Source organism: Cavia porcellus, unplaced genomic scaffold (assembly GCF_034190915.1).
Source record: "Cavia porcellus strain 051 isolate PalLab524CR breed Dunkin Hartley unplaced genomic scaffold, mCavPor4.1 scaffold_18, whole genome shotgun sequence".
NCBI classification, from domain to species: domain Eukaryota; kingdom Metazoa; phylum Chordata; class Mammalia; order Rodentia; family Caviidae; genus Cavia; species Cavia porcellus.
Window position 1 is genome coordinate 16495014 of NW_026947501.1, and position 27070 is coordinate 16522083.

Below are 27070 nucleotides of genomic sequence, written 5' to 3' on the forward strand. Positions count from 1 at the left end.
CAGTTTCTCTCTTATTATTCTAAAGCTAAGCTGTAATCATCGTTCCACTTAGACCTTTCTCACAGTCTAGACAAGAGGTGTTCCCTAACCTCAAACAAGAATAAAATGAGTCTAACATCAGACATGTTTCCAAGGAACAGGTGTTTTAAGAGCATGTCCACTTCAGTCACTTGCTGCCTCAAACTAGTAACTTTAGGACTTATAGGAATAATTTTGAACCAATACAAGGAAAATAATGTAAACCAAGTTTATTTTGCTTTTTAAGTAGTGTTCTTAAAGCACTACAGCTTGGTAAACAATGTAAATTAGTATAAGTCATCTCAAAAGCCAGTTTTGTTTTGTTTTTTAATGAGTTGTTAAAAAGATGCAGCCTAGTCTAACAGGATAAATATTTTTAACCATTTCACTTTGAGTTAATGAAGGCTCACAAATGAGCAACACTCCTCATTGAGGAAAACAAAAAGCTGTTGTCGACAAGCGACAGCACACACACACAAAAACAAAAAGAACTGTGTAAAAATAACTAACTGTTCCCATATTTTTGAAGTCGCTTTACAATGGGATGATATGCACATGATCTTGCTGCAAACTTGCCATACAGACTTGTAATAATACATGTAGTCTAGACAGACGATTCAGTCCAAGAGGTGCTAACTTCAGACAATGCAGCACTATAATCCTTTAACAACGAAATTTGTTTTACTCATTACCTTTTCTTCTAGACTGAAATACAGACTAGAAAGAAAATGCTCCCTAATTAAAATTGTTATTGTTTACAAGAAAATCTGTATAATTTTGCATTAGAATTTACAACTGTATGTTCAAATCGAATTTGCTGCCTCCCCCCAGCCCTGTCACAAAAAATGGGCATGAAGTAAAATTTTTTAAAATGCCTTAATTTTCAACTTCATGCAAACTAAATAAAGATGGCCAAAACAAAAGCTTAAACAATGGAAGGATATCTCACAGAAAATTTCTTATACAAAAAACACGTAAGAAAAAGGGCCACTAGGTGACATTTTAATTTACAAATTGGCATCATTTTGGTCGACAAATCTCCAGATGCTGTTTTCTACTGTCAACAAGAGTTGCAGAGAAAAAAAACCAGCCAGCATGACTTCGGATTTTAATCACACATTTCTTCTGGAATTTCATGTGGATTAAGGATGCCAGGGACAGACATCTGAAGTTTATGTTTCTCTTCTTGAGCCTGTCGAAGGGCTGTTTCTCTTTCTTCCAAAAACAAGTCAGATGTGTCTTCGCCTGCAAACTCCTGTGAAAAGTTTAAACGTCAATATAAAAACTCCAACCTGATTTAAATAAAAAATCTATAGATATGCATTTTGCCATTTAGAGAAGGAATACAAGTAAATTATCCATCAATTTAGTTTTAAATTATGCTTTAAAAAACTGTGTTACATTGACACAATACTATGTAGCTAAATCAAAACATTTAAAGGTATGCCAGGTATGGTAGGTACAAGCCTGTTAATCTCAGCACTTGGAAGCTGAGGCAAGATTACTACATATTTCAGGCCAGTCTGAACTATATTGGGAGATTCTTTTAGAAACATGAACAAACTGTACAGGTGTTAGGAGAGAAACCTTCAAGAGTTACGGTGATTCTACATACTAATAACTCCTATGCAAGAGTTCAAAGGAAGCGCTTTTTCCTAAGACTAATGGTACTTATTGAGTCATCATCTTCTCAGCAAGACTTCAAGGTCCTTTTCATATTCTTTTTTGCATTCTGGTTATGAAAAAAAAATTATTTCCATAGTAATAAAACTGAGCCAGCATGGTGGCACCTGTAGTGCCAGGTACTTGGTAGATTAATGTACGAGGATCTCCTCAGCCCTGGAGTTCAAGGCCAACCTGGGCAACACAGATTTTTTGGAGAGAATCTGACAATCTTCAGATTCACTTCTTAGTCATGGATAACTTTTACAGTTCTTTTGAATTTAAAAACAAAATGATATGAAGTGAATGAGCATGATGGCACACAACTATAATCCCAACTAGTATTGACTGAGGTAGGAGGATTACAAGGTTGAGGATACCCTGTGTAACTCAGTGAGGTCCTGACTAAAAATTTAGACCGGGGGGGGGGGGGGGGGGATCGAGGTGATTGGGAATATGGTCCAGTGGTTGAGCTGGATTCAATCACTCACAGAGTTAAACAACTGCTATAGTATTTCAATTATATAATGGAAGTGGTAGTGGAAAAATCTTTTAGAAAAACCTTTAGTGAGGGTACAGTGGTAGTTCCATTTGTGTACTCTTATCACTTCTTTATTTTTTGGTAGCAGGGATCAAATTCAGGACCTCATGCTTCCCAGGCAGGTGCTTATGCCACTGAGCTAAGTCCCTAACCCCTCTTAACTCTTCTGTGGTTGAGTGAGTTTGGTATCTTGAAACCAGGAATTTTAGAATAACATAGAAAGATGGTCTCAAAAACAAAAAGACACAATAAAAGTCCTTGCCAACAGTCTGAATGGAACACTGTAACAGCACTATGAACAGGCATTTGCTAATTTTCATGTTTCATTTGTTATCAAATAAGTATAAAAATTTTAACAGGGACTACCAAGGTATTTCTTATCTACAGACACCTTAACAATTAATTTTAGTGGCCAGGGATTTAGCTCAGTTCACAAAATTTAATTTATAATGAGTTTCTAAAAACATTCCAGCTTGGTGTGGTGATGCACACCTGTAATTCCAGCACTCTGGATGCTGAAGCAGAATTGTTTTGAGTTCGACGCCAGCCTGGACTACAAAGCAATATCCTATCTCAGAAACAAAAAACAGAGCTAGGGATTTAGCTGAGTGCCTCAAGTGCTTGCCTGGCAGGCACAAGGCTGTGAGTTCGATCCCTGGTACCAAAACCAAAACCAAACAAGCAAAAAAAAAAAAAATCCCCCAAATATCCTCCTTTTTATAATACTGTACCATCAAATGATTAAGTGGTTAAACTTAACCTCAGGTTTTTAATCCACCCCCCTCACCAAATACCTTTATTTGTACTAAGAAATCCCTCAGATGTTCTTTGAATGCAGGAATATCCTGATTTAAGCTGAAAAGCCCTGTCACAAAGAGCTTTACTTGAGCACTGCAAATCAAAACAAATGATTATTTTTAAAAGCAATATTAAATTTCAGAATTCTTAAAAGACAATTTTAATGCCCAACACCCATTTCAGATTTAAAAAATGTATTTAAAAGTCATTTACTCTTGTAGATGAGGGAATGCAGACTTAAGGAGATTAGCCACATATTCCTGAATAAACATCTGATTGTTAACTGGATTTCCAGGATTTAATGGTGTACTTATTTTTCCTTCTTCAACCAAGTTAAACATATATGCAAGAATTGATGCATGCATTGTTAAACCTGTTGATATAAAGAAAACTGTTAACTCTAGAATGGAATCTAAAAACTCAAACATTTCTAGTATTTTAAAAGTCCCAAATTCTTACCAGCTGTATGAGAGGTGTCTGTCACAACAGAAAAGATATGCTGAAGAATATCACAAAAGTAAGTTTGATAGAAACTCTGAGCTGCAGCTTCTTCTTGTGCAACATTTTGTAAGAGTGTAAAAAGGATCTGTAATCCTAAAAGATGTTGAATGTGAATATAAAATCATTACAGACGCATCACTTTTCAAATATTTCAGCTAATAATTCATCAGCTTTTGATAATTAATTGCTTATTAAAATCAGTCTTAAATCAGCTATTGAGTTCAACTACAACCAGTGCTGGTGTACTACACGTTGGCCTTTAACGTCTTCTCATTTCCAAAACAGCGAGTCCACGCAGTTTTGCATTCTGTAATTACCATTTGAAAAAAGTAAAACTAGCTGGGGATACAGTGGTACAGTGCCTGTCTGGCAAGCACAAGGTCCTGAGTTCGATCTGCTGTACAATAAATGGAGAGAGAAAAAAGAAATCCACAGAAAGAAAACTCATCCTGGAAGAATGTATTTTTAGTATCTCACAGAACGTATTATTACTATTTCTTCCATGCTATGGAAGAAAAAAAGCACAGGGAAGGGGGAATTACTGGTGAGGGTATAGAACTAAATTTCTTTTTGAAGTGCAGATAATTAAACATGGGGCTTTGACACTAAGAGCTATGCCTTTTAAACAGTCTCTTGCTAGATTGCTGTACTATCCAGAGTAGAATCAAACTTGAGATCTTCTTGCCTCAGAGCCTCCCAGAGTGCTGGGATCATAGGTGTGTGCTACTATGCCTGGCTGGGGCGGAAGTCTTGTGAGTGATGCTTCTACCTATTTTGAGCTTCTTGGCATAACTCATTTTGCTTAGAGACTTGCTTTAGAATGGGTGGCTTAACTACTTCTAGACATCCGAATATACAATTCATGTAAACTATGACAGGTAGAGTAACATCAACCATACATTTACAAGTATACAACTGTCTGTATGTGTACTATGCTCCACTCTTATCAGAGACCCCAGTGAAAACCTTAAACGAATGGTAATATGAACTCATCACATCTTTACCTGTAAATACCTACAATAAATTTACTTACCAACTACACAGATTACTTAACAATATCAATTAACAAAAGTTGACATAGGCACTATTTTCTCACTTGGGGATCATTAAATAAAGTAAATAAAATACTATGTCCCCGATAGAGTAGACTAGAACATATAGTGCAGAACAGTGCTTATATTAAAATCAACTTTTGCATTTATTATTTAGGAACCTGATTGATCAAAGGCAACTGAGAATGAAATGGACAGAATTTTAGTGTAAAGGCTACCAAAGCCATCATACTGATATGAGGGAGAGAGAAATATTATTTACCTGTATCTGCAACATTCCTCATAGTGTGTTTGAAAGCCCAGATAATAGAATCTAAAACAAGTTTAAACTGTGCAGGTGGGATAGCTAGGAATGCTGGGAAACAATGAGAATTGACAGCCTGAAGCAGTAAGAAAAAGTTTGTTCTGTGTTCAGGATATTCTTCAAAGTCCTAAAACAAACAAGCAAAATATTTCAATGCTGTATTTAAGACAAATGGAAAGGAGGGGCTAGTGTATATGTCTGAAATTGTCAACGAAGCCCAAAAGTCACACCATCCCCCAAAAGACAAATCTTCATGTAGTTTACTTTTCATAGCCGAAAGCACCATATACAAAAATTAAAAAGGAGAAAACAAAAGGCTATCTTTTAAAGAAAACTGATCAAAACTCATGAAAAAACAAGGCATTTTCTAGTAGTTGAGACTTTTTTTTATTATAAACTAAGAATATTAATGCAGATTAGAAAAAACAGCTACACTATAAAGTCGTATACTGGTATCTAACCTTCTCTTCCATGTGCGTATTTATGTTCTAAATTATATGCATATAGTACACTTTTATATACTAACCATAGTCCTGCCTTTTCATTTAAACAAAACTAATTTCTTATAAGAAAATACCTGACAAGTTTATTACTTTTTGATAAATGCCAGGTGTTGATGTAAATGTTAAAAATCTTCTCTCCCCACTGTACACACCAGCCCTTCATTGTGCATGTTAGTCAAGTCTTTTATCACTGAGCTATGTAACCAGTATCCTATTCCTATTTTGATATCGAAATGTTATATATTTTAAATTTTCCATTATGTAACTGAAAATATGAACCACCTACCTTATTTATCATATTCAAGGTGCATTCAAAAACAGCATCAAATATCTGAGGTATTTCAGCTGTTATATGTCCCCCTAACTTGTTCACAATAATGGCCATAGTACTAAGCACTTCGGGTTCTCTAGCAGCTGGGACATTTCTCTGGTAGTCAATGAGAACTGCATCCAACAGAGGAGGAACAAAATTTTCAGCTACCTGTGAAAAAAAACTTTTACATTTTAATCTAGATACTATTACAGACAACTAAGACATACTCGTTAGGTTTATTATCTGCTAAAAGCAGTGAAACCCTAGGATCTTTCAGGCTTTCCAACACTGTAATTAGTTTTTAAGGTATAGCTCAGGACGGCCTCCAACTCGCAGCAGTCCTGTCAGCCTCTGAGTGCTAGAATGATAAGCATACACCCCGTACTTTGCTGTTGCTTCTTCTTCACTGTAGCGTTGTAGAACCCAGAGTCTCACCTCGTTCGTGCTAGGCAACACCTTTACCATTATATTAAGCTATATATTCAGTCTCTAAAGTGATTTTAACAGAAATCAAAGGATTAAAATAAAACATAGAGCCATGGGAATGGGGATTTAGCTCAGCAGCATAAGCACCTGCCTTGCAAACAGGCAGTTGTGATTTCGATCCCTGGTACTGATAAAAACGAAAAAGACCAAAAAAAAGAGCCATAGGAGAATATAATATATAGTTCAAATCTATTTTGTAATGGAAGATGAGTCACAAAAGTGAGTGGTTGACCAGTAGATACAGTCTCAATTGCTTTTTTTTTTTTTTTTTATCTTTTTCTTTTTTATCGGTACCAGGAATCAAACTCAGGACTGCCTGCTTGCAAGCCAGATGTTTATGATGCTGAGCTAAATCCCCAGCCCTATAGCCTCTAACTTACAACAATCTCTCTGCTTCAGATTCCAAGTGCTGGAATTACAGGTTTGTACAACCATGCCAAACTCTTAGTCTCAATAATATAAAAAGCAAACTAGGAACATCAAATAATAATAGATAGGTATTCTTATATAAACACTAATAACAATCATTCAGTGTTTATTTACACTTTTTTTGTATGGGAGTGTACTGAGAATCAAACTCGGAACTCTGCACTTGCCAGGCAGGCACTGTGCCACTAAGTTATCATCTCTGGCCCAACTGTTCAATTTTATAAGAACTGCAATTGTCTGAAAGACTGTGTGTCTTTCCATGCCTCTAAATAAGTTTGTGTGTGTTGCATGTATGTGCAATTTGTTCAGGTTCTTTATTCTTCTCTGTACAAACATATCCTTATTATACCGTTCTGATTCTGTAATTTACTTTATGTCACAAACTTCTTCGCATGCATGTGTGTATGCGTGTTTCTGCAATCCATCCTTCCTTCCACTTTCAATTGTTCCTTCAGAGGTGTTAGCAATTCAACATAAGGCCTGAGATATACCAGGCAAGTGTGATACCACTAAACTACACTGAGACCTAAATATGGTTCTGGTCATATATATACAGATGATGTTGGACACCCCCCCACACACAACACTTTCAAAGTTAGCCATCTTGATGAAGATTGCCATAAATTTTTTTTTGTAGCAGGTATTAAACTCATGACATTACGCGTGCCAAGCAGGCACTTATGCCGCTGAGTTTCCATAAAAACTAAATCCCAAACTAATGTCCTCAAGAAGGTCATCAATAAATATAGAGTATCAAAATCATCTTAGCAAATGGCATTCTTATTAACCAGCATTCCCAACAGCAATAGGTGGTTTTGGAAATTCCCCAAGTTTCACAGTAAATGAAGACATACAATATCTAAAATAATACCTATCTTTCCAAATTGAACTCTATCAGGCTAGAATTAATTTGTTTTCTTTGAGATAGGGCCTTACTATGTAATTTAGGCTGGCCCTGAAACTATGTTGTTGAACTTGCAGTAATCCTCTTGCTTCAGTCTCCCAATTTCTAGGGACTACAAACATGTGCCACCATAACCAGCTATGCAGGTATTAGCTTCAGAAAACAATTTCTCTTTTGGTAAGTTATTTTAAATGAGAAACACCAGTCAGATACTGTGATGTACACCCGTAACTCAGCATTCAGGGAGGCTGAGGAAAGAGAATTTAAAGTGCCTGCCTGGCAAGCATTAAATCATGAGTTCGATCCCTGGCCTCTCCCCCCACCCCCCAAAGTTTGAGCCTAACCTAGACAGTACAACTTAGCAATACCTTACCTCAAAATTTATAAAAGGAAAAAAAAAAATGACTGGAGTTATCGCCAAGTACAAAGGCCTTGGGTTCAATCCCAGGTACCAGTATAAGAGACATCAAAATCTTCAATCTGTATTATACTCGTATTATAACAAAACTAGTAACACTTTGTAGATTCATAAATTGTCCTCAAAAATCATGAGAACACAAAAATTCAATTTGAGGCAACTCCCGCCTCTCAGGAATCAATTCCTATTTCCCATTTCTCTTCCCCAGTTCCCAAATGTGTGCCACATTCCTTTGAATATTCATGCTCACCTCGACTGTATCGTTTCTCTCAATAAATCAAAAAGATTCAATTTAAACTTTAGGAACTGGAGGCTGGGGATTTAGCTCAGCGGCATAAGCACCTGCCTTACAAGCAGGTGGTCGTGAGTTCAATCCCCGGTACCCATAAAAATGGAAAAAACAAAAACAAAAACAAAAAAACCTGTAGGAACTAAGCCTTTCTACCAATCTGAGAAAATATAAGTGATACATTCTTAGCATTCTTATTATATATGACCATCTTCCCCCAGGATAAAAGGAAATTTGTTTGGAAAATGAGACACCGTAATAAACTAGTATTTTATAACACAGAAATCCAATACAACAAAGAATATAAAATCTTAATGTAGAACATATAATTATCTTCAAATTGGCAAAATACATAGAAATATAGCATATTCCAGAAAATTCAGTGTCAAAATAAAAACAAATGTTCACTTACCATCTGTGGATCATTGGATCGGCTCACCCAACCAGATATTAACTTTAATGTTTCCCTTTTTACCGTTCGCATACTTCTAATCAATGGTTGTTTTGTAACCATTTCACCTAAAAAATAATTATGTGTATTTCAGATGTAATTAGTTTCCATTTACCATAAAAATATTCAACCACCAGCACACAAAATTTACCAAGAGGAAAGGTTTCCTAATGAAGGACTGAGTGCATGTAAAGGCATGTGCTACAATACCTGGCAGCTCCAAAATAATTCAAAAGAAAAAGTAGCAAGCAGTTGCTTAGAAATTGGAGTCATCTCAGATTTAGCAGTGTTACTGAAATCTAACATTCTAATTACAGATTTAGAATTACATACCATTAGCCTGGATAGCTGCAGAAATATTTTCACTGAGGCACTTGTATACATTAAGCATATCTAAATAAATTCTTCCCAGTTGAATTACAAAGGGATGTCCAACAGCTTTGCAGGCTCTGACATTAGTCTTCAATATGCTACCGAGCTGCTTGACTGTTTCAGGATCTTTCAATATGTCCACATTCTAGAGGAAAAAAATCATGAAAGCTATGTAATTGCTAAGATTAACAGTACCATCTAACCCCAAGCTATTATCCTATTTGTAGTCCTACATGGTAAAATGCAGAAGTCGTCATCATTAGGGCTGGGGTGAAGCATGTTCTTCATACACACAATGCTTTGGGCCTAATCACTAGCACCCAAAGTACACCTTCCCAAAAAGATACTGTCTTTTTCAAGATTCTAACAAAAATAACAACATGGACGAGGTATGTATGTCAATAATGCTGGAAGTGTCATTACTTTTAACATCATCTTCAAACACAGAACTTTAACAAAATATAATGAAACTTACTTTGGTTGCCTGCTGGATTATACTATCCCATACTTGATTAGGGAGCAGCATGTACTTTTCTATCAAATGCTCTTGGACTGTTTGATCTGTTTGTGCACCAATCATGTACCCCACAGCTTCATAAAACGTATGAACCTGTTTTAAAAAACAGGGATTTTTAAACTTTTATACTTGTATGCAGCCTAATAAAGAAAACAATTTAAAAATGCACTGAAACTGATTTGTTATCATTATTATCATGTAGGCTAAAAGTTCAACAAACATGTGATTAAGTTTCTGCCTTATGACAAAGAATTGAATGGAATCCAACAGGGGCACTTTTTCTATTCCCATTAAATTGTGATTAATAAATAGTGGTTAACTTTCTAAATCTAATATGTTTTTTGTTTACATACCTGCTGAGGTTGAAGATCACATATTATAGTGTTAATATTGTTCAAAATTTCATCAATAAATGGCATTACTTCTCCAACCTGAACCTGAACGAAATGCCTCCGACATTTCTGAGCTATTTTAATGAAAGTGTCACAAGCCATGTCCTGGACTCCATCATGGGTCTCTTAAGAAAATAAAAACATTCGTCAATTTTGTTCAACAAAGGTTAACACAAATTAAGTGTAACAGATGAAAACTTACCATGCATGAATTCAAACAGCTTGTTAACTACCGTCTTCAAAAATTTCCAGTGGGCCCTTAGAAATCTTGGATACTGACCTACTATGTACATGATATTTGACGCAATAATAGCCTTATTGTCTTTGCCTCTCTTCTGTTCACATAATCCTAATAGATCCTATAAAATGAAACAAATTTAGGCCTTTTATCTTAACAAATACATTTATATAGTATTTTACTTTGTGTCTATCTGTTTTGTACCTTTATAACAGTAACAAGAAATCGTTTTTCATCCTCTTCGTGCATGGCTCCACTTATGGAGCCTATGGCCCAACACAATGTATTCAGATTCTTCCATGACCATTCTGTACCATTCACTTGATTGTGAAGTTTCTCAGTCATTATTCTTTCTGTATCTACATAATCCAGGTGAGTAAGATAAACTGTGAAAGAAAAAAGTTTCACATGTTTCAAGTAGAAAACAAGCAAAAGTTTTTATTAAGAAAATAGCACATTAGGGCTGGGGATTTAGCTCAGTGGCATAAGCGCCTGCCTTGCAAGCAGGCAGTCGTTGAGTTCGATCCCTGGTACCGATAAAAAGGAAAAAGACAAAAAAAAAAAAAAAAAAAAAAAAGCAAAGCACATTAATAAAGATGGTTACTGAACCATTCAAAGTATAACAATGCTTTCCCTAACATTCAAAAGGCAAACACATTTAATATTAACATACCTAATGTTTCTCTCATATTCTTATACAAATTTATGGAATCTGTATCCTTCATGAATTCTCTCACAACTTCTCCTTGATCATTCTCTACAACCAATACTTCCTCTGGTTTAGCCATACGACTAACCATCAATAAACGAACCTGTTGAATGATAAGCCAATCAGAAAATTAAGACATTTAAATCAATCATATCAAATGTAAAATTGGGAGCAGGGAAAAGTGAGCCATGTACAGTGGTGCCTCAGTTCTTGGAATTTAAGTTTGTTCCATGATTTTGGAAAAGATGACCACATTTTGTGTTTGTATGGGAAAGGTGGCTATAATAATGCTTGTCACAACATTTATGAACAAGGCACCACTGTACTTAAACTGAGACACTAAAAAGATATGGGAAGAGCAGGGTTAGTGGTAGTGGGTACAAACCTGTAATCCTAGTACTGAGAACGCTGAAGCAGGAGGACTGACACAAGGTTAAAGCCAGCCTACACAGTGAAACCCTCCCAAAAACAAACAAACAAACAAAACCCAGAAACAAAGCAAAGCAAAGCTGTTGTTAACCTTGGCATATGAGCCTACACATTTGAATTTAGGCTTCACAATCACAGTAAGAAACAGGAAGAGCACTTAACCAATCACTTTATTGTTACCTTTGATAACACAGGCAAATACAGCTGTCTCCTGGGAGGAATATCAAAATGTTGACTTCCAGATAGCAATGGAGAAGCAGATGTAGAAAATGGGCTCTCTCTATAGAGTTCAGATGCCAAATGATTCCAGTACTCAAGACAAATCTTAAAAATTTCAGTTTCTTCCACTTCAGATACCAACAACATATAATGAAGTGCCTAGAAATAAGACCAACACCATTAAAATAATTCTTACATATTAACCAGTTTCCAAACTACTTTTCACTTGATATATTAGAAAATAAAAACTCATAGTACAACTGAGATTTCATTAAACTGTAACTCCTCTACAGTTGATCAACCATCAAGTCTATTTTTGGAGGGGGAGGGGTTGAAAGAGTCTCTATGTAGCCCAGGCTAACCTTGAACTCTGTGATACTCCCTAGCTCAGCCTCCTGAGTGCTGGAATTACAGGCATGTGACTCAAATCTTTTTAAAAAATGGTGTATATAATAATGTCAGGAATGGTGGTGCATATCTGAAATTTCAGCAATCGGAGGCTGAGCCAAGAGGAGCACAGAGATTTGAAGGCAAGCCTCAGCAACATAATGAGTTCATGGTCAGCCTAGATTACACAGCAAAACCATGACTCAAAACAAAATACCACCAAGTGTATAGGGGCAACAAACAAAAGGCAGAGAAAGTTCCTTTTCTTCATTACAAATGGATGGGAATACAAAATTAGGCACACTGATACAATTGATTAAAAACAGAAATTAAAGCCAAGTACAGTGCTGTATACAGATACATAGTCATACTGGGGGCTAAGGCTGGAGGATTCCAAATTCAAGGTCAGCCAGAGAACTTGGCAAGACCTTGTCTAATAATAGAAATGAAAAAGGGTGGGGATGTATCTCAGCACCCCTACATTAAATCCCTGGATACAAAAACTACAGAATTTCCTTTGCAGATGAGGAAAATGTCTTTGGAACCAGACATGCATACCTGCACAATATTCTGAATGCAGTAATTAATATTCCTCTAAATTGCACACTTAATGGGTATTATGTGAATTACACTTCAATTGTTTAAGATCTTATGAATACCATGTGGAAGTGGGACATGGCAACACATGCCTGTAATCCAACTCTCTGGAAAGGAAGGCCAAGTTTGCGTCTACCTGGGGACTCTCAGAAGGGTTACTGAGCCCCAGTTTCAAACTAAAGGTAGCTCTGGGGATACAGCTCAATATGAATATCCTAGTCAATCCCCAGGAAAGAGATGGGGAAAAAAAAAGTAACATGTGACCAAGTCTGCACCTGTAAGCCTAGAACCTGGAGGCTGAAACAGGAGGATCTTTGAGTTTAAAGCCAGAGCGGACTGCATAGGAAGATCCTATCTTTAGTAAAAAAAAGTACCGATGTAGAATGAACTTAAAAATCTGCACTTGAGGAGCTGGGGATTTAGCTCAGCGGCATAAGAACCTGCCTTGTAAGCAGGTGGTCAGGAGTCTGATCCCTGGTACCGATTTAAAAAAAAAAAAAGGTGCACTTGATTTAAATTTTTTACGTCTACTTTTATGTAGAACACAAAATCAGACAACAGCTTTTAACTACTTTGACAATCTATATTCTAAAGGCACAGGTAAATAACCTCAAAAAGTACATAATGTTAGAAGGCACATTGTATTTTTATTACACAGAGACCTTTAGGAACCAAGTTTCCACACAGAGCCTACCTCCATGAGTGTTTCCCTGAGATTTAATCTCTTTTCTATAAGTTGACCATGTTCCTTAAGAAAGGTGCAGAGAAATAAACTGAGATTTTGAATAAAGTTCTGTTCATCATCTTTTCCGTTTGAGTAAGCAAACCGAATATTAGTATTTAAGGGAAGCATCTGCAAGTTGAAAAACAAACAACCTGTTTTATAAAATATAAAAAAAATTTTCTTCATAGTATCAAAAGCAGATATTGTAACAATTCTTAGGATTCCCACTGCCTACTCAGACCTTCAAAAATTGTGTAGAAATAGACTGCCTCAATACTCCCCAAGATCTTGATTAGAAGGAATTTTTAGTGTGCTCATAGAATTTTTTACCTTAAAGAATTGGGGACTTTAGCTAACACATGCAATGTCCTAGGTTCAAAACCTACCATATGCACTGCTTTCATGCAATATATACCGTACATAAAATACAAGTATGAACCACATTTAGCCAACCTATAAAAATGGACTGCTGAAACAGTTCAACTTAAATTCAACATTTTCTAAGGCACTAAAAACTATTCAATTTTCAAGAACATGGTGTATTACCTGCTTTAGCTGCATCATTGTCAATGTAAATAGCGTTACAAATTGTTCCTCATATTGGCTTACGCTCACACCAGCAATCTCAGTGAGGCACTTCAGAGACACATTCCGAAACATTGGAACATTCAGGAACTGTATACACATATATATATATTTTAAAAAATCATAAACTGAAATGGCATGAAACATACTTTAAAATGAATGATTAACATGGGTTTAAAGACTTAAACAGGAAGAAGAAATACGAAAATGTTAGAGGGTGATGTGTGGTTTCATTATCTAGTCACTGTATGGTAAGTGTTTCATGGAGCACAATGAACCTGATGTGTCTTCAAACATGTGAAAAACAAAACTGTTCAGTAACTTTCCCAAAAAAACCATAGGAGACTTTTAGGGACACTGTATTTTCTCAGCAGTATAACAGCACCTTGGGCATGAAAAAAGTGATTCTTTCATCTTCTACTAAGAAACTGTAACCACTGAGAATGGATGATAATTTGATAAGCACTAAAAGTTTTGAAAATAGACATATATTGAACTATAAATATTAAATTACAGATTGGGGATACAGCTCAATGGCACAATGATTGCCTGGCAAGCCAAGCACAAGTTAGACTCCCAGTACCCCACTACCAAAAAAGGAAAAAAAATTACAATGGGCTGAGCTTTTGTAAGATACAATTAAATATGAAATTTATTACACACATGTCAAGGTAATGTAACCACATATTAAGCATTATTTATGGAGGAAGCAATTACAGAAATGTATGAAGAAACTACACACTACTGACTGAAAATTTTAGCTAGGCACGGTGGTTCATGCCTGTAATCTGAGCACTTTGGGAGGCCAAGACAGGAATGACCACAAGTTCAAGCCTAGCCTATGCAAACTGGTGATTTCTATCTCAAAAATAAAATCCCCTACCCTGCAAAATAGATTTTTCATCTTACATAAATACCACTTGAACTACATCACTGTGATTTGTATTATCTAATAGAATCATAGGATTTTAAGACTTAGGTCAAATACTATCTGTAAGTAAATAAAAGTTCTTTCAAAAAAGGTTGATGTTTGAATAAAGAAAGTTATCCAAGTTAGTTTTGAATAAAGAAAGCTATCCAAGAACAAAGACTATATACACAAGAATCGAGAAATAAATGACAGAAATATATGTGCTTTACCTTATAAATTAATGTGCTGATTAACTTGGTCTCAAAAATATATCCCAGTGGAATCCAGTTCAGAAACCTCAACAACGTTTCTAACGTCGCATGTACAAGTGGAGCATTTTGTGAATTTTCCTGTAACAATAACCCATCTGTAAACATTTTCCTTTAATTCTTAACTCATAAAAAAGGAAATACACCAGACACAATGGCACACACCTGCAATCCCATCTGGAGGCTGGTGCAAGAGGATCACACATTTGAGCCCAGCCTGGCATGTGTAGCATGTTAACACACTGTGCCTCAAAATACAAACATACAGACTTCCCTGCCCCTGCAGGAGATGTAGCTCAGTGGGAAGAATATGGATTCTATCCCCAATAGCAAAATAAACACATATACCCTAAAGGTGGGTGTGGTAGCTTACACCTGTAATCCCAGCATTTGGGAGAGTGAGGAGGGACTGTTGATTTCCAGGCCTGCCTGTGTTATACAGCAAGACTATCACAAACAATATAAGGCATTAAAAAGCACTTACCATCACAAACTGGCACAGTTGAAATATTTGAGAGAACTCATTGCACATGCTGAAAAAAAAAATCACATTTAGAAGACACAAATAAACATTACAGTTATTTATAGTCTAAAACAATTAAAAATCTTCAATAATTGAATCCTTGAAGATTCCAAAGGCTACGCTTTAAACACATCTAAACAGCTGGGCATGGTGATGTACACCTGTAATCCCAGTACTCAGGAGGCTGAGGCAGGAGGATCATTGCAAGGTCAAGACCAGGCTGGACTACAAAGTGAGCTCAAGGCCAGCCTAAACTGCATAGGGAGAGCCTGTCTCAAAAGAAAAAAAACAAAAACAAATAAATAAATAAACAAACCCAACTCTCCCCAATAAACACATCTAAGCATCAGTAACTTCAACAAAAGCTAGCAAGCTATTAAACCTACAATCACTCTTTTAAAGGTCACCTAGATTAAGACTGCCATAAGATCACATTCATGTCTTTGGAGTCTGGTTTTTCCCTTAATGTTTATTCTTAAAACTGAGTAGTGACTTTGAAATAACTGATATGCTAAAAACAAGATTCTCTTCAGAGAAATGTCAGCTCACTCCAATCTGTGAGAGATCACTTAAAAGCCCCAAGTAGAAACCTAAAGTCACAGGTATCACTAAATCCTATAAATACCTTTGTTTTCTGCTATATACACCTACCTATAATAAAAGTTTACAGCAATTGAGGTACACTAAGAAAGAGTAACAATTATTAATAAAATCTCAAGAATATACTGTTGGGGCCAAGAATATAGCTCAGTGGCACAGTGCCTGCCTGGCAAGCATGAGGTCCTGAGGTCCTCCCCCATGGTAAACCTACTCCCCAATAAATATAAATGTATAAAATATAGGAACATAAATAAGTAAATAAATATACACAGTTATGTGAACACGGTCTCTCACATTATTTTATTATACCTTTACCTTTCCAATTGAAGCATGAATATTGCAGCTTCATCTTAGCATGTATAATGCCAACATTTACTCTTGTGCTTGGAACCAGTATTAGTAAAATAAGAGTTAATCACAAGGACCGTAATTTGGCAAAGTTTGAGCCACACTAAGATGGCTAAAAGGTACACACACACACAGAATATGCTGGACAAAGTGATGAGGAAGAAGAATGAAATAACTTCGTATCTGAAGTTCTAAAATACTGTTACTCCATGCCATAGAACTGTATATTCTTTGGATAGTGTAAAAAAGTTTTCTGTGTTCATAACAACGGGAACAAACTTTTATCTAGTAAACGGGAATACCAGATCTCAGAGGTATGAACACCTCTAACACTTTGGGGCTCCATTAGACTGACATTAAGCCCCTTTAGAACTTAATTATTGTTCAAAGTCACAAGTAACGTACACGTTATCAATCAGTTCATTAAATATTTACAATTCACCTTAAAGTCACTTGAAATGGTTTGAGAAATTGTTGCAAAAAAAATCATTACTTGCCTGTCTTTTAAATGTTTTGCTTTTACTTGAGTTATCTGCCCACTAGAGAAATCAAATACTTCTTCACTCAAGAGTTTTAATATCACCATATTATTTTGACACAGACTTTCACTGGTCCTACTTGCTCCAACAATGTCACTGATAAAAGTTGGCCAATGCTTGGGCCATTCTTGTTTCAGTATCTAAAATAAAATAAAACATGAATATTCATTTCATTTCACTTGTCACAGGCAAAATAATCTTTGAAACAAACTGTATGTTACTAAAAGAAGTTAATCACTGCTTTTTATTTCTATTATGGCTGGAAACATATCACTACAGAATACATTTGGTAGAAAATGAAACAGAAAAAAAAAAAGGGGGGGGGGCTGGGGGTTTAGCTCAGCGGCATAAGCGCCTGCCTTGCAAGCAGGCAGTCGTGAGTTCGATCCCTGGTACTGATAAAAAGGAAAAAGACAAAAAAAAAAAAAAAAAAAAAAAGAAACAGATGAAGTCCTCTGTCTTAAACATCCTAAGAACCCACTTCAATTATTCCAATTACTGGTCTCATCTAGGTTTATGATATCAATATTTATCTGATAGGTATGTGTAAATTATTCTAGGCAATATCAAGGTCTAACTAATAAACAGTGATAAGGTAAGACAGATTTTGAGACCAGGGGTAAACAAGTATTCCACCTATAAATTACAACTAAGATCTGAACCCAAATTATTGGAAGACACAGACATGAAAATTTCAACAAGAGAACGGCTGCAACTAAGGATTGACTCTTTTACTAAAAGCCTAATAGACTGAATTAATTTAAAATGTGTAGGTATGTGTAAGCTAGGGATCTCTTAGGTATTTTCTAAGATTCAGATAAGATCATATAAAAATAATACACAGGATCAGAAAATGAGACTATCTGAAAGAATCTAATAACCATACAGACAGACTAATATGAACTCCAAACCGGGCATGGCAGTACACGCCTATAATCCTATTACTTGGGAGATTGAGGCAGGAGGATCACTCTGAGGTTGGGGCCAGCCTGGAGTACATGGTGAGGCCCCTTCTCAAAAAACAAAAGAAAGGGCCCAGGGGTTTAGCTCAGTGGCCTTAAGTGCCTGCTTGGCAAATGCAAGGTCATGAGTTCAATCCCTGGGACAAAAAAGAAAAAGAAATGAAACACAAACAAACCCAAAAGAAAATAAAAATGCAATTCACATTAGTAATTAATAGTTCTACAATATCTGATGATTCCTACACCGGAGCAAATTAATCCTTTCCAACGTGAAGGCAACCAGTTTTAACAGTTAGTTAATAGTTGTTAGACCAGCACTACTCTTTATCTCTTTTTTTTTTCTTTCTTTTTTTTTTTTTTTCTTTCCTTTTTTTGAGACAAGGTCTCATTGTATAGCCTACGTTGGCCTCGAACTTGTGGCGATCTTGCCTCAGTTTCCCAAGTTCTAAGACCACTGGCATGTGCATCCATATCCACCTAGAACCACTACTTCTGTAATTTGTTAATCTATTTTATTTTATAAGGACAGGTTGGATATTATACTCAAATAAGTATGATTAAAACTTTCTATTCTTGTGAGTAAAAAAATTTGATGCTTACCTGAACAAGAATCATATTTAGCTTCCCAATATACACTTTTTCCTTCTAAAGAAAAAAACAGGGGTTGGGTGTCAGATTAAATGAGGTACTAAAACAGATGTAACAAAAGCACAAGAAATAGTCCTAGGAAAGAATGATTTTTCACTCCTATGTAAATGTGTGTATGTTTATACATGTAGGATAAAGTACATTTTATACAAGATGAAGTTTAAATAATTTTCTCATTCTCAAATAAATCTGCAAAAAAATCTAAAGAAAGCACTCTTACCTCTACACAAGTTGGGTCAGATGAGGTCTTGATAATGAGTCCAACAACGTATTTTTTTATTCCTATTTTAAAAAATGTACATAATTGGTAAAAATGAGTATGATAATAGTACACTGAGAAATCTTCAACACTAAGGAGGGCACAGTAAAATCAGATAATAAACTCTAATCTCATCATCAATTTTGTCCTTTTTGGAAAGCAGGCTGGAGCACTTTACTATTTCATTTAAATATGGGTTTTTTTTGGGAGTGAGAGTGTTAGTGGAGTTGGAACTCAAAAGCCTTCACAAAGCTACGTTTCCAGCAATTTTTTTGTTTTGAAACATCATATCATTAAGTTGCTAAACAATTTGCCTAATAGGCCAGAATAGAGGGGATTATGTGCCTATGATATTATACCTGTTTTTTTTTTTTTAAATACCTATGATACTGGTTACATAAATATAATGTTTACATGCATCAGTTAAAATTTGGGAGTCAGGGGTATGGCCTCAAGTATGCTAGGCAAGTGCTGTACTCTACACGCCCAGCCCCATCAATGAGCTGTTTTGTCATCTTTTTGACACAGGGTTTCACTCTGTAGTTCAGTCAGGCTTGAACTCACAGTGATCCTTCTGCCTCAGTCTCCTGAGCACTAGGATTACAGGTGTGTGCCACCACACCCTGCCAATTAGACTATATGGGCTTAAATTTTTGTAATATTTATACGTCAAAATCTGATGTTATCACTTTTCCCATTTTATTTTAATTACTACTAGAAATGTAAACTTTTTGCTTCTATAGTATAGTCTTTACCTGGGCATACTTTATTAGTACAACACATTCTTTAAACAAATAAGACATCATGACTTTTGATCTTAGTTTGCGTAACTCAAAATCTAAGGATCACTTACTATAGGTTACGTCACCTAAAACTATAGTTATCAGTCAGGTGTCCTGGCTCACATCTGCAATTCCAGCAACCAGAAGGCTGAGGCTCAAGAATCACTGAAAGTTCAACTACACAGTAAGTCCTTGTGCTAAAACACACACACGGGGCTGGGGATTTAGCTCAGCGGCATAAGCGCCTGCCTTGCAAGCAGGCAGTCGTGAGTTCGATCCCTGGTACCGATAAAAGCGAAAAAGACAAAACACACACACACACACACACACACACACACACACACACACGCCCCTTACTCATTCACAATCAGCAGTACTGTAAAGCCAACTTTAAGGGAAGAAAATGCTGACAGGATTGCTGTGTTACAGCATGCTTTGTCCTACTCTGGGAGACTAAAGCAGGAAGATCACAATTCTGGGTTCAACTTGGGCAACTTAAGTGAGACCCTATCTCAAAATAAAAAAGGTCTAAAGATATAACCGTGTGCAAAAAACACTGAGTTCAATCCTTAGTACCAAAAATAGGTCATTTTTCCTTGTGTTCTTAAAATAACCTCCCCTCATTTTTTCAGAATCTTCTAAGAATCACCAGAATGTGGAGCAAAGAATAAGATGAAAAATGGAAAAGTGACAGCTGTTCTTCAGTATCCACAGGGGACTGGTTTTAGGATGCTCACAGATACTAAAATCCTCAGGTGCTTAAGTCCCTTCTAAAATACGGTCCAGTACGTGCATATCATCTACCCATATCCTTTCTTAAATCACCCCAATACACTTCTTTGGATTCTTTGTTTTTAGACAAGGTCAAGCTCTGTAGTACAAGCAGGCTTTGAACACACAGAAATAATCCTGCTTCAGCCTCCTGAGTACTGGAATTACAGATGTGTGCCCATTTGGTCATCCCCATAGACTCGCATTACCTAATATAAATTAAACATTACGTAGTTATAGTCACTAGGGCAAAATTAAAAAATTGATACATACTTGATATAGATACAACCCAACCCTCGCTAATACCAGAGTTTGAACTCAGGGCATACATGTTTTCTGCCACTGAACTACAGTTATATCCCCAATTCTTTATTTAGTCTATTTTGAAACAAGATCTTATTTCGTACAAGGACAGGCCTTCAAACTGTCTCCTTTGACTCAATCTTTTAAATAGATGGAATTGTAGGCATGTAACACTGCCTGACCAGATGAAAAAATTTTCCTTTTTTTTTTGAGGGGTGGGCTGAGACAGGGTTTTTCTGTATCTATATCTATATCTACATAGTTAAGGCTGGCCTTGAACTTGCAGCAATCTTCCTGTTTCAGCCTTCCATGTGCAAGAATCACAGCACCATAACACAGAACTTGAGGAATATAATTAAAAACAGGGTGCTGTGATTATAACTCAGTACTAAAGAATTTGGTTGTGTATGAGGCAGAGTTCAATCCCACATACCACACAAACAAGCAGAGGGTATAAAAACTTTAAATTTCATGCCACTGAACAATACATATATATATAATATATTTTTTGCATATAAAAGCCATATATAACTCACTACTTTTTGATTACATGTCTAAAATCTTCTACTGATATGTACAAGGTTTACTTGACCAAATACCGTTAATTTATTCCTTAGTTCTTTTCTCATGGTTTGCACAAATTTACAAAGGTAAAAAAGCATTGAGAATAACTAGCCAAGCATAGTCATAAATGCCTGTAATCCCAGCAGTAGGAGGCAAAATTTACAAGTTTTGAGTTTTTCTGCTTTGACAGAGTCTTGCCATGTACGTAGCCCAGGCTGGCCTTGAATTCATGGCAATCCTGAGAGCTTAGATTACACACATGTGCTATCATGCCTGGTAAGGTCACAAATTTTGAGTTTTGAGTCTAGCTCAGTGGAAACACTGGGTTCATTACCCAGTACCTCAAAAAAGTTCTCAAATTTACACACATGTTGATGCAATTGAAAAGAGGTACAAAGAATCTGAATTTTTCTATGTAGCCGAAAGAGATCAGCATGAGACTCAACAGAAAATGATGAGGTACTTAACTGAAGATGACAAAGTCCTGGTCTCTAAGTCTCTATTTCTGTGACAAATGCTGACTGTCAGTTACAAAATGGACTTTATATTATTAAAGTATTTTCTTTAAGTACTCAGAAAACATATCCAAAGCTAGGATGCCCAGTAGCTTTCTAAGTCTTAGAAAAGCCTGATAGGGGCTGGGGATTTAGCTCGGCGGCATAAGCACCTGCCTTGCAAGCAGGTGGTCGTGAGCTCGATCCCCGGTACCGAGATAAAAAAAAAAAAAAGCCTGATAGAAAACTTGATATAGAAAACAAGATTATTTCGACAATAAGTTTTCAATGTTTGTTTCTGACAAGTACAATTACCTTTTTCATAGTTATTATATAATCAAGATTTTTCAAAGGGTTCGTATGCTGATTTTGAAGCCTAATAACTAACCTAAGTGTGTTCCCCACTTTCTTTTCTTTTTTTAAAGACTAGTCAAGTGCAGTAGTGAGAAGGGGGAAAGAGTAGAACAAGGAGTTCAATCTGTACTGTGAACAATCAATTGAGATACCTCACTACCTTCGGACCAGCCCCCACTCTCTCTTCTTTCACTTTTAAATGAAGAACAGCCTGTAATCCCAGCACTCAGGAGGCTGAGGTGGGAGAATCCTTGCAAGTTCCAGACCAGCCTGGGCTACAAAGTGAGCGCAAGGCCAGCCTGAACTGCATAACAAGACCCCATCTCAAAAAAGACAAAACAACAACAACAACAACAACAACAACAACAGAAATTAACTTCCCTTATGGTACTGTAAATTGGAAAGTCTAAATTCAATACATCAGCCCATTTGGTGTCTGGAAAGGGCATAGTATGATTAAGGAAAGATAGCGTCTCACTTTGTCTTAACCTTGCAGCAAGCTTCCTGCCTCAGACTGAGTGGGATTATAGCGTACATCGTAATGCTGGGCAATGTTTCTCTTCTTTTTATTTTGTACATTTGTGTCTTGAATTACAGGTATGCACTGCCATACCCAGCTAGTCTCTGCTACTAAAATTGATTCTCAGTGCTGTATCCTCATATAAATGAGAGGGAGAAAAAAGCAAAAAGGCCAAATTCTCTTGTGAGGGCACTCATTCTATTCATGAGAGTCTGGCTCTTATGTCCAAACTTCTTACTCTCAGTATGAAAAAATAAAGACCTTTGGGTATTGCTCAGTTGTAGAAAGCATGTTTACTACACTAACTTCACGCACTAGGGGGAAAATAAATCTCCAAAGCTAGTAGTTTTCTAAAATGGGGTTAGTAGCAAGATGGGTATAGTAGCACAAGCCTGCAATCCTACCTACTCGGCAGGCTAGGCAGGACTGAAAATTTCAAACCCAAGATGAACCTGGATAACTAAAGGCAGTCACTGGCAAAACTTTTAGAGCTTTCAATGATCACAGCCTGCTGCAGCACACATGCCTTACATTTGCCACCACTGACTTAAGGAAACCTTATCAAAATTAAGATTAGGCCAAGCATGTAGCTCAGTAGTTAGTAGAGTACCTGTCTAGTACGCCCAGGACCCTAGGTTCAATCCCCAGTACTCCTGTAATCCAAAATATTAATAGAATATAACTCAATTCTACTTTCAAACTTTGACAGTGTCTTTTCAAATACAAACACTAAAAATAGCTGGGTATTATGGTACATCCCTGTAATTCCAACACTCAGGGAACCTGACAGGTCTGAGTCCAGGGTAACTGAGCAAGACCCTGTCTCTCAGGGAAAAGCAAAACAAAAGTATGGGGATACAGCTCGATGGTAGAGTGCCCTGGATTTGATCACCAGCACTGCAAACAGCAGCAGCAACAACAAAACAAAACTACAAACAGCAATGTTTGGTTGGGGGTGTAGCTTGGATTTTTATCCCCAGGGCTATAAAATAATAAACAAGAATCACCAAACGACCACCAAAAAGTCCCAAAACTATCAAATAAAGAGTACTAACTCCTAAAAGATGAGAATTAAACCCCATACTGACATATAAAACACACATCATGCAAGTTACCAAGTCATAATGACTCGTTGGGAATGCCTGCAGACCTTGCACACTTGACAGGGGTCAAAGTTATAAAGGGCTAAATCTGAATAGTTAGTGGTGGCAGTAGGGACTGAAAATTGGTTCTCACACATGCTAGAAAAGAGCTTCACTACTGAGCCACATTCCAGCCCTAATTAATGTAATCTAATGTTAGTGGTACAGGTAATTGAACATAGGCCCTCTGCACTGAGCTACACTCCAGGAGTTTTGAGACAGTCTTGCTAGCCTGCCAAAGCTGGGCCGAACTTCCCAGAGTGAGTTACAGGAAACACACTACCATGCCCAGGTTATGTTTTTGAGAGAAGATTCTGTCATGACACTTTCAAATAAAGAACTGCACTTATTAGGAGACAATAAAGCATTCATAACATCAGGGATTAGCTCAGTGGCACAAGTGCCTGCCTGACAAGTGCAAGGCCTCAAGTTTGATCCCTGACACGACAAACAAACAAAAAGTATTCATAAGTGTATTGTTTAAATTAGTACAAAAAAACCTGTACATTACAATTTTCGCTTTAGAGAATGGGAAAGCCCTAACACACTATCCACAAACATACTCTACAAAATAGGGAGAATGACTAAATCCAATCTGGTTCAAACTATTTTGAGATAACATAGTATATAACTACTTGCACTTTAAATATCTTTTTACCAGAGGTGTGGTGGCACATGCCTGTAATCCCAGCATTAGTGAGGCTGAGACAGGAGGGCTGTTGCGAGTTCAAGACCAGCTTGGGCAACAAAGAGAGTTCAACGTCGGCCTGAACTACATACTGACACTCTGTCTCAAAAAAGGCAAAAATAAAATAAAATCTTTTAACCAAATAAGCTATAAAAATGTAAACTTGGGAGTATTTCTCCACGAATATCACCTATACTAAGTATTTATTACAAACACATCCATTTTAAAGCACCAAGACTAATACTCAGCAAAATGGTCACAAGAAAATGCAGAGTATTGTTCATACTCTTCACTCAACAATATAGTTGAGAAAAAAACAGCCAAATACGCAACAGTTAATTAATTCTAAACAGGAGTCCTTAAACTAAAACTAAGGGCTCCCATATGTAGGTGAAATTGTAGTGCACTTCCCTCAGTCTTCTATGTTTACAAGCATTCACCATCACACCTAGGTTAACATTCATCATTCTTGCATTTTGAGGTAGTGTCTCACCATGTAGTACAGGTGGCCCCAAACAAGGTGATTCTCCCTTCCTCTGCCTTTCAAGATTACAGGTATGCAATACCACATCTGGTAACAGTCATCATAAACAGTTCAAACAGATACAAGAGGGGCTGGAGATTTAGCTCAGCGGCATAAGCGCCTGCCTTGCAAGCAGGCAGTCGTGAGTTCGATCCCCGGTACCGATAAGAAGGAAAAAGACAAAAAAAAAAAAAAAAAAAAAAAAGATACAAGAACACTGTTATCAGGCTGGGGATTTAGCTCAGTGGCATAAAGTGCCTGACTTGCAAGCAGGCAGTCGTGAGTTCGATCCCTGGTACTGATAAAACAAACAAACAAAACAAAACAAAAAACACTATTATCTATAAACATAATTAAAGCAGATAACAACTTTATTCATTATAGTAAAATGATGAAAACAACTCCAATATCCATCAATGGATGAACAAAATGTAAATTTTACTCAGGCCTGAAAAAAAAAAAAAAAAAAAAAAGCAAATTCTAATGTATTCTACACCATGTCTAAACCCCGAAAACATTTCCTAAGTGAAAAAGACCAGGCACAAAGACATATATCATTTCACTTTCAAGAATATGGAAAGTCATAGGAATACGAAGAAAATGGTCACTTGTAGCTAGGGAAGAAAGGGTCACAGGGAGTTCTTGTTTAATGGCCGCACAATACAGCAAATGTATATATACCATTACGTTACACCATCTGATGGTGAACATTTTAGAGCCTTCAATGATACGAACATCTTGCTGTGGCATGTGGGCAACAGGTTTACCACTTGCATAGTATTAAATATATAAATATAAAAAGGTTAAATGGAGTGAGATGTGATGGTACAAGCCTATAATCCTAAATACTTTGGAAGACTCTCAAATTCAAATCCAGCCCAGACAATTTACTGATACTCTGTCTTAAAAAACCCAAAACAATCAGGATACATCTCAGTAGCACAGCGCCTGCCTTGCAAGGACAAGGTCCTGAGTTAAGATTCCTGGTACAAAAAACTGAAACAAAACACAAAACTATCAAAGCCCCTCCAAAAAGCTAAAAGTAGCCCAGTGGTGGAACACTTTCTTAGCAAGCCCAAAGCAATGGGCTCAACACCCAACACAATACCAAATAAATGCTACATGTATTGGAAAACAAAAGATTTTACTACAGATCAGTTTACTTTCCAGTAAAGAAATCAAGTTTATGTAACTACTGAACAAAATTCCCTCCTGCTTAAATATAACACAATAGCTGGAAATTGCTGACTTATTTTAAATATAAAATAAAAACAATACTAATTATACTTTATTATCTCTTCATGGTATATTATCGGCAAGAAATACCAATAGGGATGGCTCTCAATTCTGACATTACACAAATGAAGAACTTGTGCCCTTTTCAACATTATATCCTGGTGTTGGGATGTAGCTCAGTGGTACCAAGAATTGTCTATTAAGCTCCTGCATCACAAAATTGAGAAAAACCATTTTCTTTCCAAAACCACACCACATTCTATAGGATGTGTTATGCCAAAATCTTAAACTATATGAAAATAGGCTGGGGATTTAGCTAAGTGGCACAAGCACCTGCCTGGCAAGTGTGAGGTCATAGGTTTGATCCCCAGTACCAAAAAAAAAAAAAAAAAAATTGTGTTCATGGATTAGACATTGTTAGGACGTCAACCCTCTCCAAATAGATCCACATATCCTATACAATCTCAAATTTCAGCAGAATTTTTGTCAAAATTTCTGCCTAACAAATGTTGGGGATTTAGCTCAGCGGGATAAGTGCCTGCCTGCCAAACGCAAGGTCTTGGAGTTCAATCCCTGGTACCAAAAATAAATTTAAAAAAAAAAATTTTTTTTTCACCTAACAAAATTTGCAGAAGATTTTAAGAAAAATTGAAGGCCAATAGCAAAACTTTTACTTTATTTTACTTTTTGGTTTGATACAACGTCTTGGTGTGTAGTTCAGACTGGCTTTAAACTTGCTGTGATCCTCCTGCCTGACTCCTGAGTGCTGGGATTAAATGCTTCTCCATCTAGCTCTA

The 27070-nt window shown here is 36.5% G+C and overlaps 1 protein-coding gene across 4 annotated transcripts in view; it reads right to left on the reverse strand.

Moving 5' to 3' along the window:
• Positions 1-233: 233 nt before the first annotated feature.
• The window catches only part of Xpo1 (exportin 1), a 48818-nt gene continuing 21981 nt past the window's right edge, over positions 234-27070 (reverse strand). For all 4 annotated transcript variants that reach the window (XM_063229484.1, XM_063229483.1, XM_063229486.1 and 1 more), the window contains 21 exons: positions 18858-18919; positions 18590-18634; positions 16986-17167; positions 15502-15550; positions 14979-15098; positions 13800-13928; positions 13224-13382; positions 11507-11704; positions 10862-11000; positions 10393-10574; positions 10153-10309; positions 9912-10075; positions 9517-9651; positions 9003-9186; positions 8631-8737; positions 5666-5860; positions 4835-5003; positions 3479-3613; positions 3233-3392; positions 3016-3112; positions 234-1273 (listed from right to left, as the gene is read on the reverse strand). In XM_063229484.1, the coding sequence (XP_063085554.1) occupies positions 1127-1273; positions 3016-3112; positions 3233-3392; positions 3479-3613; positions 4835-5003; positions 5666-5860; positions 8631-8737; positions 9003-9186; positions 9517-9651; positions 9912-10075; positions 10153-10309; positions 10393-10574; positions 10862-11000; positions 11507-11704; positions 13224-13382; positions 13800-13928; positions 14979-15098; positions 15502-15550; positions 16986-17167; positions 18590-18634; positions 18858-18919 (2915 nt within the window). In that variant the 3' untranslated portion in view covers positions 234-1126. The remainder of the gene's footprint in view (positions 1274-3015; positions 3113-3232; positions 3393-3478; positions 3614-4834; positions 5004-5665; positions 5861-8630; positions 8738-9002; positions 9187-9516; positions 9652-9911; positions 10076-10152; positions 10310-10392; positions 10575-10861; positions 11001-11506; positions 11705-13223; positions 13383-13799; positions 13929-14978; positions 15099-15501; positions 15551-16985; positions 17168-18589; positions 18635-18857; positions 18920-27070) is intronic.